Genomic DNA, 14,307 nt, shown 5'->3' with positions numbered 1-14,307 from the left:
TGGTTATCGTAGTCTTGTGATCAGCAGCTGAGTGCCGATAAAAGAGCGATCAGTACAAGTTCGAGCTTGGCTGAATATTTTCTGTAATAAGCGGAAAACGCCTGTTTAAGGCGGATTTTTGACAAAAACCTAGTAGTCAGTGAAAATTAAGAGTTATGGCAGACAGATCAGCCATCAGGGACATCATTCCCGCTCTTCCCGACGAGAAAATCGGTGCGTATAACGCAGACCTCTTCCAACCCAACAGTGCCCCTCCCACTTTAACAAATCTATCTTGCACTTAAGGCAATGATATGCAATTGTATTTTGTTGTATATAGTCATTATTTTTAGAATGGTGACTAATCTAATATTGTGTAAATTTCAATGCCTTGTCATAAACTGGTCAATTAGTTTCTATTGCGTTCATTTACAGACATGCTCGCCGCAACGAGTGTCCTGCAGCAGCAGGCTACGGACATAAGGAACCAACGCATCAACTGGCAATCGTATCTCCAGTAAGTTCAATCTATTTTCTACACATCTGTTTCAAATAATTTTAAATGTATAATCCAAGAAATGTGATTCTCGGACATATAGCTCATCTTGCTTTTTTGAGTGTGAATCGATATAAACTTTCCATTCATAATTACATCGTTTTTTTAAAAGCTACTGTATAGGACAATTGAATTAAATAGATTTAGGCCAATATATCTATTGCTTTTTGGGCTTACTTCTTTTTTTACATTTAATAACTATCTGTTTAATTTTATTAAGTCATATAGTCTTTGAAACTGTTCGGTGAACAAAAGGTCCAGCGTAACAAAATAAGGACTTTACCTTTGTTCTTCACGTGCATGACTTGGAGAATAACTGTTTCTCGCTGTTAAAAAATAGGTCTCAGATGATTTCAAAGGAGGACTATGATTTTGTGGTTGCCTTTGATACCAGCGATGCGGCAGCACGTGAAGCAAAACTAAAAGAAAATCCAAGCCAAGCAGCTAAAACTTTCCTAAATCTACTGGGCCACGTTTCTAAGGATCAAACTATCCAGTATATTCTCATTATGATCGATGACATGTTACAGGTAGGGCTATAATTCTGTACTTTTGATAATCAAGCAACCAGTGCAAAAACCGTTACAGATTTATATTATACAGATATTATTTTATAAGTATAAGATTCTGTAATTAAAAAACTTGTAATATAGGAGGATCGTAATCGTGTTGAAATATTCCGTGAACATTCGTCTCGCAAGCGAGAATCTGTTTGGGGACCTTTTTTGAATCTACTTAATAGACCAGATGGATTCATCATGAATATGACATCCCGTATCATCGCTAAGATAGCTTGCTGGAGCCATGAAATTATGGAAAAAACCGATCTCCACTTCTACCTCACTTGGCTAAAGGATCAACTTAAACTTAACGTGAGTTTTGGTGCGGTAGATGAACTCTGATTTAATATAAATTGAAATACAAATGTTTGATGACGACAATTTTTATGACATCAGTTAAAGAAGCCAATGATAAGTCTTGTATTTTCACAATTCAGTTTTACTGTGAATCGAAGTTGCGTTTCTCAATTTGAAGGGAAGTTATGTGTAAATTACACGTAAATATCCATTACTAATGTATTGTTTGTTTCAGGATTTTTAGTTGTATAAAATACTACTTATATGCATTCAACTGTGGTAGAATTGGACATAGTCTAGTCGGGCCATTACTTGCTTAGATGCATGCTTCCTTGCTTGGCTTTAGCTCGCACAATTAACACACACTAGCTTCTGGCAAAAACATTTAGGAATAATAAAATTACTTTTGTGACGCGTAACGTAATTGTCGGAGATACTACGAACCTGTGTTTTTAGAGTTTGTCATGACCATACCATAGTTCTCGATATACGTTTTAATTTTATTATTCTCGAATTCTGTTTCAATTGATGGGTTATAACTTTCGTATTCATATAGCTTAGGATACGGAAAGTAATAATATCTTTAGCAGTTTCATGAAACCTGATTTGAGTCAGGTATCAAATTTACACCTCATATTTCATTATCACGATATTCATTTTTATATCGATTGTTATAAAAATATAACATAATTATTGAAATTAATTATTAACAGTTTTAATAGACGTGCTCAGTATTTTAGTACTTAGTGCCAAAGGAGGGCGTATCAATGTTGCTTTTCATGTGCGGTTGTGGGATTTTTCACAAATATATAGAACTTGGATGGAGGATAAATCGAATGGGTTTTTAGTTTGAAGCCCTTCAGGAGGCAAGCTTGCATGCAGAGATAGTACAGGACATCACACCCAACGAGGCTGGAGATTCCAATGAACTGCATGAATTGCAGAACCCGGTTGGTTCCATAACAACTCATCATATCAGATCTTTGCAATTAGATTTTTCTGATAGTTCATTATATATCTAGGATGGGCTGGCCTTTCTGATCGCTGTTCAAAACTATACTTCTACTCAATCCTTTAGTGATTTATAGTATTAAAACAGTCGCTTTTGAATCTATTTGATCAAACATCTATCAAGTATCTTAGTACGTGAAAAGGCCTCTGTGTAGCAAATGGAAACAAATTTTTTTGCAATCCGCATACAACTGTTATTGCATAAAAATTCATTCAAATATTTTTCATTTCATACTGCATGTTATACCTATACTCTTTATTTGTAATTGATGCTAGAGTGGAAAGTTTGGCGTACTATTTTCTATTTTTGGTACTTTTCTTTTAATTATATTTTATTTTATTATTCACTTTATCACTTTTATTTTATTTAACTTCAGTTGCATGATATTCATCATTTCACCGTGGAAAAAAAAAGTTCTTAGTTTTTAAACTTTAAGTAGCACATCATTGGTGAATACACAACAATAACACTTGCACGATTTTGTTCGTATTACACTTGCACTACCCGTTTGCATTTACGTACAGCTAATATAATTTTAGGTCATTAGAAGTAATTTAGAACTCTAATTGCGCGTTTTCCCGAACTACGATATTTTTGGTAGAAATCATTCTAATTTAGTAGAATATTCCTTTATACGAACGTTAAGCGAATACTGGTCGGCCAAGTATTAATACAAATGTACAGGAGAATTTCAAACAATCATTGAAAGCCAATTTAATTCTATGAACGAACTTTAAAATATAAAATAACGACACAACACGTTAAATTTCATTTGGTTGCCAAAATTCATGTACATACTTTTAGTGGGAATTTAAAAAGCATTCTGACTCTTGTTATATTCTAAGATATATCAAATTTTTCAGCGGTTGAGGTATTTTAATAACAGTAAATTCAGAATAACTGTGTATCAATCTGATATTATTACCTCACAGAAATCTATTGCCAAAAATTTAATTTCTCGTTAGAATCAAATACGTATATCAATAATAACATGTTTTTGCTACATTTTAGGAGGAACTTGGAGAGATATGACATATATCACAAGAATATTTTCTATTATAAACTTAAATTCAATCAATAGAAACTATAAAATCACAAGATGGACAGAACTGTAGTTTAGAGTCGAATGAACCATGTGTAATCAACAATTTTTTAATTTTTCCTGTAGAATAACGAATATATTCAATCTGTTGCCCGTTGTCTCCAAATGATGTTGCGAATTGATGAATACCGCTTCGCCTTTGTTTCTGTCGATGGAATTTCCACACTCTTGAGCGTTTTGTCTGGAAGGGTCAACTTTCAAGTCCAATATCAACTGATATTCTGTTTGTGGGTTTTGACATTCAATCCTCTTCTTGCTGAGAAGATGAACAAGTAAGACATTTTTCCATAGTCAATAATAGTAGTAGTTTATTTCCTTGTGCACCATTATGGATTTATAATTAAGGGTTATATCTTATCTTTACCCTTCTACGTACTTCATTTCTATAATAGGAACCTCTACAAATTCAATATTCCACATTCACTTGTAATGTAGAAAAATAATCCTTTTTCTTTCTGATATAACACAAATACAATTTTATAGATACATACACATTACACATATTATATCTCAAACATAAACTTTCCTCCTAGCTACATGTATAACAAAAGTACTGTTTTATATTTTTTTATACTCCCTCCCTTCCCTTCCTCCTTTCCCTCACATGCTATCCATTTTCATTTCTTCCTATTTTCTCTTTTTGCAATTTATTGCTACTACGACTCTTCTCCCTCCTTTGATTTCTACGTTTCCCTGTGAGTGCCTTTATTTTATCTTCCAGGTGTTTTATTTACCTTCCCTGTTTCTTGACATTGTTCCTCTTATCAGGCACCACTTTTCTCCCTGACTTCATTTTATCTCCTCCTTTTTCCATGATAGTCGATAACAAATGATATTTTCTTGTTCTTTGACTCTATTTCTCTGTATTAGAGTTGTTCAAAGATAATATACTCAATCCAGTGATGAAATACAACGATTTTTCTTTCGTTTTACTAGGTTCAATGTTATTCCCATTCTTGCTGATATTCTCAGTGACTCTGTCAAGGAAAAGGTGACTCGCATCATTCTGGCAGTGTTCAGGGTAAGTAAGAAAAACAATCATAATTATAAATTCCATCTTAATTTCCCCTTCTGTCTCGTTTCAAATTCTTGTGTCTACATTATTATTCTTCATCCAGTTTACAAGAATTTCTTCCCTTACTCCATTATCACATTTAACCATTATTTTTTCCATTATACACGGAATATTTCATGACATGGAGCACTCACACTCAGGGATGGGGCCGTCCAAGAGCAGTTACCACATCATACAGGCGCCTGCTTTGAAACATATCCCTTGTTTAGTAAAAAATTGTCTTTTCTTCATTGGCAGTTTTACGATTTCTCTTATGGAATTTCTAACTGAATTACAATCACTAATCTATTCTAAGCTTTAATAAGACTCTTGTCATGTGTCTGATTTAGGTCTAATAACTTACTATTTTATTGATAGAACCTCATTGAGAAAGTTGAAGATGGCCAGGTAGCAAAAGAGCACTGCATTGCTATGGTTCAGTGCAAAGTATTGAAGCAACTCTCCATCCTAGAGCAACGCAAATTTGACGATGAAGACATAACCGAAGACATTGAATATTTGAACGACAGACTACAGGCGTCTGTTCAAGACTTGAGTTCGTTTGACGAATATGCAACTGAAGTCAAATCTGGTCGTCTTGAGTGGTCACCAGTGCACAAGTCAGCTAAATTTTGGAGGGAAAATGCTAGTCGTCTTAATGAGAAAAATTATGAACTGTTACGCATACTGGTTCATCTATTGGAGACTAGCAAAGACCCACTTGTTCTCAGTGTTGCCAGTTTTGATGTTGGAGAGTATGTGCGCCACTATCCTCGTGGAAAACAGTGAGTGAAAATACGTTACTTTCTTCAAATTTCGACAATGAAACGCAAGACTAGCATAAATTTTTCTGAATATGATTTATAGAATTGTGAGTGAAAAGTTATCTGTTTCAAAAGGATTTCGATGTTTATCGAATATATTAAGAATGCCTGGAAATAAATAGAACCATAGTATGTCAAGTTGTCGGTTTTCTTTTGAACTTTGAAGTCTTTGTGTGAATGATTTATGGGAGACGGAACTTCCACATTGATCATTAATCCATAAGTTTTTATGGAAGATCATGACGAATCATAATAATTATTATATAAAATGAATAATTGAAACCGTGAGACTTTACTATAAAGCTATCACATTCTACGTCTTCATATTTCGGATTTTTAACCAGAGAAACTTGAATACTTTATTTGCAACCTTGATGACTGATAAACAGACGTATAAGCAATAACGCGAGTTACAGTGAACTACGGAGCGTAGTGTTTCTAGTGGGGAAGGTTCAAGTATTTCTGAGCGCGGTTCCCTTTCTATGTTCAAGCACAAAGGTTATGAACCCGCTTAAAGAAGCTACCTTGATATTGATGTACAGTCATTGCATTGTAATGTTAATTTAAATGAAGATTAAATGTTTTTTGTTATGAATTGTATATAAAACTTAGTCAATTTTTATTATTATACTGTTTAACATGAGCTAATTTATTTTACAGTGTTATTGAACAGTTGGGTGGCAAACAACGTGTAATGCAGTTGCTTGGACATGAAGATCCTAATGTTCGCTACGAAGCTCTCCTTGCAGTTCAAAAGCTGATGGTACACAATTGGTGTGTATTCAATATTTTGTCACAATTTCTGAGATTTTTAAATTTGTTGATTACATGATGAATAACCTAAGTGCATAAACTGACAATTTGAAAAATTGTCTAGTGTTAAATAGTAAGTTCAAAGAACCATTTCTTTTCATAGGGAGTATCTTGGCAAGCAATTGGAGAAGGAACAAACTGGTATGCCAGGATCAGGAGGCGCTCAAGTTCCTGCTAAAGCCTAAACGCTTTCTATCCCATTTTACCTTCTGTACTATTTAGTTTTTCCGACACGTCCAGTAAAACGATGATGGTCCACATTTTGGGAATCATATAGTTTCACTGTTTATCTTCGAAACAATTGTGTTTTTCATAAATCAAAATTTATCAGGCAATCTAAGTAACATCAATCTAAATTATTAGCAACATTCCACACTTGTTTTCGCGGCAAAGACTTCAAGCAATAACTTGTTAAATTTTTGCAAAAATAAACACAATCAAAGTTTTTCTTCTGTTGAATACGAGAAGAATGACCCTTTGTGCTGTGAAGGGTCGTTTACTAATCGGTAATTGCATTACATCACTCGTTATTTCTTACTTTTACTGTGCATAATAAGCTATACTAGATGGTTTCATCGCGGGTCAAAAAGTATTAAATTCTTATGTACATATGAATATTATAAATATCTATATCATCATAGCCTTATGATATGAGTGGTGATTGTATAATATAATAATTATACCTACTCTTATAAGTAGCAGTAAAAAATAAATTGTAAAATAGTAGTCGAATTTGAATTAAATATTATTAGCCATATGAATTGAAAATTGCGATTACCGCCAAGAACAAGTAGTACTGACTTTCAAATTATTAAGTTAACAAATGAATTGATGGTTTGAGATGACGACCTTTCTTAACCTTATTATTTGTTATTGTTGAAAATTAATTGGTATTCCAGATGATTATAAATGCATTTTAATTTATTACATAATTACCAAAAACATGAATATAAAGACAGACTTTTTTTTTCATAGAGTCATAACAGGCAGATTGTCTGACAATTTATTAATCACTTTATACATCACTTTTCACTAATCGCAAGTTTGATATTTATGTTACATGAAGTTAATTGTGTGACTAAATATCGAAATATGTAGGGTATTTCCACTTCACCTACTGCCCCATCATCTTTGCACAAGCGACACCTCGTCCTTTGATCACCCATTCCCATCTTGTTCAATACCAACTCTGTTACAGGACCAAGCAAAGTCCCGCATTTCTGACACACCAGTGTCTACAATAAGTACAAATATTAAAAATACTTTTCAATCTTGCGGTTTCAGAAAACTAGCCGTACTAGACAATACTTGACATAATAATAAGTGATTCACTTACAGTGATCTTATCAGAACAATGAAATAGCCGATCTTGAAGTAAGAAGGAGCATCCGTGAGAGATGAGAGAATCTCGTTCCATTTCCCCAAATCTCACACCACCTCCTCTTCTACGTCCTTTTATTGGTTGTCGGGTCACTACATCAACTGGTCCAGTACTTCTCACCTAAGGTAACAACAGTAATGGTGACACCCACTGAATATGTTTAAAGAGCCTGCCGCAATAATCTCAAAGCAAAATCGAGTGAAATCATAGTTTTTACGCAATAAAAAGACTGATAAGATGAGAAAGCTGCATGTTGTATATATATTATCGCTGCTCATACATATTTTCGCACTCGATTATACTCCCATACTGACTTATACTTTATCTCTCATTTGCAACTTAATCCATTCTTCTTACGATCCAGTTCGGGGATACACTAACTGCGGTGAATAGCATTGGAAAAAGATCAATATGCACCAAGTACAGCTAGCATATTTAGATTGAAATTGTTATGTCTCATTCATCTAACATTTATAGTTTCTCATTAGACCTTGCATTCTTGGCATAGCTACGACGTTGAGATATAATTGAAATTGTGACAGAAAGTTTACTTCTATAATATATTGTATACCAAGTAAGCCTAAATTTTATCATAACAATAAGTTAATTTTCTGTCTGAAAAATGATGAAGATACAATAGTCCTAAGACATATTCCTTTAGAGTAACTGTTGGGATACGAACCTGCCACTTGTCAGACACCATGTGCCGAAGCCTTTGGTAATGTACTACTCCAAAAAAAATGTCAGCCGTCATTTCTCGCCCATCGATGCCAGAGTACATTCGTTCAGTACCATAATAATTATAACCACCAGCTTCTAACAGTTTTCCAAAGTAATCTACAGCTGTATCCTCCTCTGTAAACCTGAATGGTGTCGCATCATGGACAAAGCCGTGCACAGCTGCTGACTTTCCAGCCATGACTTCAATCATCATAGCTGGATTAAGAAAATGCCATTAAAATTGTTTAATACACTGACATACTGAGAAAATGTTCTTAATTTCTGTGGATTTAAATATTTTCATAATATTTTAAGTAGATCATAACCATCATTTGATGGAAAAAATAAGCCATTTTTAAACAAACCAAAAATAATTAAATAGATAACACGAAACCTTACCAATAGTCATACGGCTAGGGAAACCATGTGGGTTGAATACAATGTCTGGAATTAATCCTGTCTCAGTAAATGGCAAATCTTCTGCAGGCCACTTTTGTGAGCAAATACCTTTCTGCCCTGCTCGCGAAGCAAACTTATCCCCCACACTTGGATTACGCTGGAATTTCGTTTCATGATAAAAACTTACTCACTGATAACAATATTATTAACATGTTCTAAAGATACATCAAGTTGTTTCAGGTGACTTGTTCGAAAAATAAAAATACTGATACCATCTAGGTAGTTTTTTAAACTGTGTTAGCTAATATTAACATCTCCGAGTCACGTTGTATTTAATAGTGGGAACTAACATCATATAACGAAGCATCTATTAAAAGAACAGCGCTAACATACTTTGCGAAGTTTGTCACTAAATGGTTTGGTCTTAAATTGCTTAGAAATCAGAAATATACCTACAGGTACACGGAAAGTGATGCAAGCTCTTCGTGGAGTCTTGGTGTTTAAAGTACCACATAATTTTACATTGTCGATATAGACAAATTCTTTACCAGTATATGTACCAATCATATAACGAGATTTGTCTACGTCATAGTAGCTGGAAAAAAAATTTTGATTATGAATAGATTCGGGCTTGATTTTTTCATTTTATTTGTATCTCTATGAAATGTGAAGCTGAATAGAAATACTATGTCAATGAACCAAATGCAGGAAAAACACTTTTCTACTATTCCAATCGAGTTACCTGTAATAAGGATCTCCTTCTCTAATAGTGGACCCAGAAAATGGCAAACCATCAGGATCTAATTTATCTGTAAGTTTCGAATTATCGGGATCCCGGCCAAAATAGCTTTTTGGATCTTTCAAGTCGATAAATTCAGATTTGTAAATCATTCCATGCGCAAAACCACGTTCATAGGCAGATTTGTTTATTATCATGGCATCTTCCATGTCATAGCCCTATAATTGTCATAAAATAACTCAATACATTTCAAAATTACATAAACAAAGTTCTGCACTACAATTTTTGGTATCACAGTCAAAAACGAGGAATTACTAACAATATACACGTACTGTGTATGATATAACTGCTACTATTGCATTAGTTCCCATAGCAAAATCATCCAAGTTGATATTATCGTGATGCACTGGTCTGAATAACGGTGTTGCTGGTGTTTGTAACCTGTATAATTTCGTTTCTGTTTGAAGTTGCCACGTGTGACATGGAGTACCCATAGTCTGTTTTCCCATCTATAAGAATTATCGAATGCAATGTCTTGTGAACAAAATTTGTTGCAATGAAAGTTATAAGATATTAGACACGGCCAACCAAGCGTGTGATTTACGTGAAAATTTAAGAAGGCAAGAATATTTACCTGGCACTGATACATGTTTCTGGGACTCTGGTTACAGTCCGGCATTGGAATGAGACATGCCAAATTGCTGAGGAAACTGGTTTTTGATAGTTCCTGGTGAGTTGTTAACTGAAAATCAATTTCATCTTTACACTTATACAAAATTTGCAAAAACTTCAATGGCGAGATGTTTTAATCTCCATTCACCAATAATATACACATATGTTATTCAATACCCCTGGGTATGCTTCTTCAGTTGTGATACAAATATTCATGTAGACCTGTTCAAACGTGCCGATAAGCTCAATTTTCTTAACAAGTAAGTTCATCACAGGTCTCATCATGCGAGCTGGACCAGTGAACAAAAATAACCCTGGATATTGGGATGGCCCATCCTTCTTCAGCACTGCAACAATCTCCATTGTTGGAGGCACCTAGAAGTACACGCAAATACTTAAATAGTCTACAGCGGAATGTGAACAGATTAGTGACAATAAATATCTTTAACAATATCACACATAACTTTTAGACATGAGTTATATCGATTAAAAGAACAATCTTGTATAAAATAATTTAACACGTTCACTGTGAACTACGAGATATGTCATAGGTTGTTTACTTGCTCAGGACGCCTACTACGAGTTCTCTCGTAGTTGGCTTTCGCGAAGAGGTTTCTGTTACATAAGCCAACTACGAGATAAATTGTAACATGTTTAAAAAAAAAAAAAGTAAAGTTTTTAATAATATAACGTGACAGTCAACGTGTTAAGTAAAAATTTCAAAGTTAATCTCAAACACTTTTCCAAAAAGCTGTAGATTTTGAAGAATGGTAAATTGCTATTAATTTAACAATTATAAATCGAGATTTTTTTGTTTGAACAAATGTACAATGAAATAACGGTTTACCTTATTTCCATCAATTTTCAAAATGCGAAGTTTATTGACCACTTTTTCTATTATGTTAGCTTGCAGCCTGCCAATCACTTTTCCATCAAGCATCACAATATACAAATTTCTAATATTTTCGGAGGTAGCTAATGGGCTCATCCCTAGGTCAAGAAGCACAGATGGTATATTAGCTTGCAGCTTCTTATCTGCATGTTTTGTCACAATACAGTTCATTGTCAAGTGGTTAAGCAAACCACAAGGAGCACCATCAGGCGTATGGACAGGACAAATGAAACCTGCAGAAGAATATAGTAATGATCTCAATTCTGCCCAAAATTTGAAGTAAATTAATAGCAAAGAAATTCCGCAAAATCAAGAGCATTTACCCCAAGCATCAGGAAGCAGCTGCCTAGCTTCAGTAGTTCTCATTTCTTGGAAAAATGCACCTCTGTGAATGGCTCTAAAATGACTCATGTAACGCATTCTATTAATATTCTCCGCTATTATGGTGAGACCTGTATCCTGCATTAATCCCAGTCCTGTAGATGATTTTATATTTCCAGTTGATATGAAATTTTCCATCTGTGATTCAAAGGTACCACTGAATTTTAATGCTGCCAGCATCTCCTCTGTGTAAACGCGTAATGTATTTGGTCAGTTTTCAAAGGAAAAAATTATGAATGTTTGTAAAATATGACCATAAGATTCATCTTACAGATATGCAATACATACGTAACGTTAATTTATATTTATCACTTGTGCTATTAGGACGCTTCATAATGCATAACTTGAGCACTGAAAGCCAATTTTGTAATTTTTCCTTCAAAACTTGTAAGTATAAGTGACCACCAAGGAGGCACTCTTGCATCATGACAGCATCTGCACCTTCAACTGCACATTTCTGACCAGCAAGGTTAAAAAGCTTTTGAGTCATGAATACCAATAAATTAAATTTGTCCATAGGATTATCCAGGTGAATAGCAACACAGTGTCTGCAATTTTAGTGTTTAAAAAAATTCGAAATTATAAATCACATGCGTCGGTGAAATCTTATACTTCAATACTCATTTTATGACTAGCATACAGCATAAAAGTGAAGAAGTAACAAAGCTGATTATCGAGAACTCTGTTACATATGAAGGAATAATTATTCTTTTGTTAATGATTAAAGAGTTTGAAAATGTAACGACAAACATACTTTATGATAAAATCACTAATCTCAGAGTCTGGGGATTCCTGTGGTACCTCGTAAAACTTTATTCTGAACATTTTTCCCAAATATGCTTTGCACTGTTCATGAGAGTGCAAGCCCTCTTCATGTATAGTTCTCAACATATTAAGCACACAACCTGTGAAATAAAGATCGTCCTCATAGCCAGTAGTCAACTGACTGAATATATATTTGTCAGAGACATCAACTAAACACTTCAGCATCAAGATTAAGGGAACATAATACAGAATTTTACGATGTGCGAACATGAGCTTAGCAGTCCCATCTGTTACATAATGCAACGAGTTAGTCTGAAATTTAAGATGAACATACACCATCAAATGAATTGCTGAATGTGAAATTTTGTTCAATATATATGTATACATTTTTAAAACACATGTTTTTTTCAATAATTTTAGATGAACCTATAATAAAATCATTTATTGTAAAAACCTTGTTATGCGTGTTAAATATGAATAAGATCGCTTACAGTGGCTGTGTTATCGTCTCTAACACTTCTCAACAGGAGGCCAAGATCACTAAATTGAGCTCCACGAGCTTTCCATCCCGATCTTTTGATGGCAATAGGATAATTTCTTCGAGTCATCAGCAACATTCTGATAATTCTCTCAAGACCCTTTACCAGGAAGTAACCACCCCATTCTTGTTCATGTTCTCCATGCGCTACTAATTCTGACGGACTCATTTTGTGCAGATTACAAGAATTTGACTGTCAAAGAAATAATGATAATCAAAATAATAAAGTAATCTTAGAATGAAGCTAAATGTAGCATCCAATTGTGGTAGCCAGATAGATTAAGCTTCTTTTGAATGGGATTATGCTGTACAGTTTTATACCTATAATTATACAAAAGTATCATAATTATAAAACTGTACTCCCATCTGCCATAGTTAAACAGCCACAATCAACGTGGGCACATTTGGCTGATAATGTTAGCTACTAGTTTTATAACTTAAAGGGTATAGCGCTATTTAGGTAATACAAAACACACTATCTAATTTTCGAAGGTAACAATATTGGTACGCGATTTACTAACTTGATAGTTTGATGATACTATGAACCTTGTTCGAATTTAAAATTCAAGTAAGAAATTAATAGTGCCATTGATTAAGTGAACATGTCCTGCGTTGGAATATCTGCCATAAGTTTAGACACAATCAGATTCTGTTTCAATTTATCATTATAGTTCTGTAACAACCTAAAGAGAAAATAGTATGTCATCTAGTAATGGAAGATATTTGCCTTAATCATGATGGGAATTGTTCCCAAGTCTTTAAGAATGGTTTCCTGAGGTACGCCATTAACAGACCATCCTATCCTGGCGGTGAGTTTTCCTTTATAAGAGGATCCCCTTTGACGACATTCAGATGGATATATTTGGTGAGTCTTAACACCAATTGTTCCGGTAGGTAAGCTTGGAGGACTAATAGAGACATCTTCAATAGTTAAGATGATTTTATCACCGTTGGCAAGGAGTAAGTGTACTGGAATAAGATTTTCAACAGCTTCAAAAATGCCGTCTTGTAGCATGTAATTGAACGAATCGATGTGCGGAGCCCCCAGGGACTGCAAAATCTGAAGTTTCAAACAAAATTGATTAAGGTTATGATAATTTTGTTAAACTGCTGTTCAAGAAAAACTTACGGGATTTTGGTTCGTCGGAGGCTTGCCGAAATCTAGCCTCGTATTCGTTAACTGTGGTTCGATCAACATGTTATTCAATAACTATAATACCAAGTGAAAAATTAAGTAATATTGTGTCACTGCCAGAAGACGCACGTGTGTCAGTCCATGCAGCGCTGTCCCACTGGCCACTAGGGACTAGGGAGTCCTCGATTTCTCCATCATATAAGAATGTGACGCCTGATCCCACAGAGTACGGCAACCCGGTCAACACGGCCCACAAAATGTGAAATCGCTATGCGCATGGCCCAAGAAAAAGACGAGATACTGCAAATGGAATAGCCTGAGTATTAATATAAACGTTATGTGATTGTATACAACTTTCACTAAGGCAAATTTATCTCATGGTGCATAATGAGATAGTTGTTGTCTTCCAGCTCATTTTCTGCTAATGCCTGATAGTATTATTATGGGACGCTTGACGAGACAGGACAATCTTGTCTGACAGGTTTAGG

The 14,307-nt window shown here is 34.5% G+C and overlaps 2 protein-coding genes across 3 annotated transcripts; one reads left to right on the top strand and one right to left on the bottom strand.

Annotated features, from left to right (window-relative positions):
* Nucleotides 1-13: 13 nt before the first annotated feature.
* Nucleotides 14-6,954, top strand: LOC107220411 (V-type proton ATPase subunit H). Of its 2 annotated transcripts, XM_015659000.2 has the most exons (10): nucleotides 14-213; nucleotides 415-496; nucleotides 876-1,065; nucleotides 1,189-1,407; nucleotides 2,241-2,342; nucleotides 3,573-3,778; nucleotides 4,443-4,527; nucleotides 4,939-5,345; nucleotides 6,045-6,158; nucleotides 6,301-6,954. In XM_015659000.2, exons 1-10 carry the CDS (start codon nucleotides 156-158, stop codon nucleotides 6,380-6,382), a joined length of 1,545 nt encoding a protein of 514 aa, XP_015514486.1. In that variant the 5' UTR covers nucleotides 14-155; the 3' UTR covers nucleotides 6,383-6,954. The 2 variants fall into 2 exon arrangements, with proteins under 2 accessions (XP_015514486.1, XP_015514487.1); XM_015659001.2 differs by lacking the exon at nucleotides 2,241-2,342.
* Nucleotides 6,629-13,971, bottom strand: LOC107220412 (DNA-directed RNA polymerase I subunit RPA2). The gene is made up of 16 exons (XM_015659002.2): nucleotides 13,814-13,971; nucleotides 13,412-13,744; nucleotides 12,638-12,877; nucleotides 12,136-12,458; nucleotides 11,670-11,929; nucleotides 11,324-11,566; nucleotides 10,956-11,233; nucleotides 10,286-10,483; nucleotides 10,071-10,178; nucleotides 9,769-9,945; nucleotides 9,440-9,654; nucleotides 9,154-9,292; nucleotides 8,698-8,854; nucleotides 8,261-8,514; nucleotides 7,534-7,698; nucleotides 6,629-7,432 (listed from the first exon to the last, which is right to left on the bottom strand). The coding sequence occupies exons 1-16, from the start codon at nucleotides 13,880-13,882 to the stop codon at nucleotides 7,220-7,222; spliced, it is 3,372 nt and encodes a 1,123-aa protein (XP_015514488.1). The 5' UTR covers nucleotides 13,883-13,971; the 3' UTR covers nucleotides 6,629-7,219.
* Nucleotides 13,972-14,307: the final 336 nt, after the last annotated feature.

Source organism: Neodiprion lecontei, chromosome 1 (genome assembly GCF_021901455.1).
Source record: "Neodiprion lecontei isolate iyNeoLeco1 chromosome 1, iyNeoLeco1.1, whole genome shotgun sequence".
Lineage (NCBI taxonomy): Eukaryota > Metazoa > Arthropoda > Insecta > Hymenoptera > Diprionidae > Neodiprion > Neodiprion lecontei.
Note: the sequence above shows the minus strand (reverse complement) of the source record. Positions and strands in the feature narration are given on the sequence as shown.

Bases quoted from the DNA above. Each gene is read 5' to 3' on its own strand.
- LOC107220411 (XM_015659000.2), top strand. From the start codon at position 156: ATGGCAGACAGATCAGCCATCAGGGACATCATTCCCGCTCTTCCCGAC. The intron at 2,343-3,572 runs GTTGGTTCCATA...TTTTTCCTGTAG, and splicing joins TGCATGAATTGCAGAACCCG to AATAACGAATATATTCAATC. The intron at 4,528-4,938 runs GTAAGTAAGAAA...TTTTATTGATAG, and splicing joins TCATTCTGGCAGTGTTCAGG to AACCTCATTGAGAAAGTTGA.
- LOC107220412 (XM_015659002.2), bottom strand. From the start codon at position 13,882: ATGTTGATCGAACCACAGTTAACGAATACGAGGCTAGATTTCGGCAAG. The intron at 11,567-11,669 runs GTATGTATTGCA...GCGTTTACACAG, and splicing joins TAAATATAAATTAACGTTAC to AGGAGATGCTGGCAGCATTA. The intron at 7,433-7,533 runs GTAAGTGAATCA...TACTTATTGTAG, and splicing joins ATTGTTCTGATAAGATCACT to ACACTGGTGTGTCAGAAATG.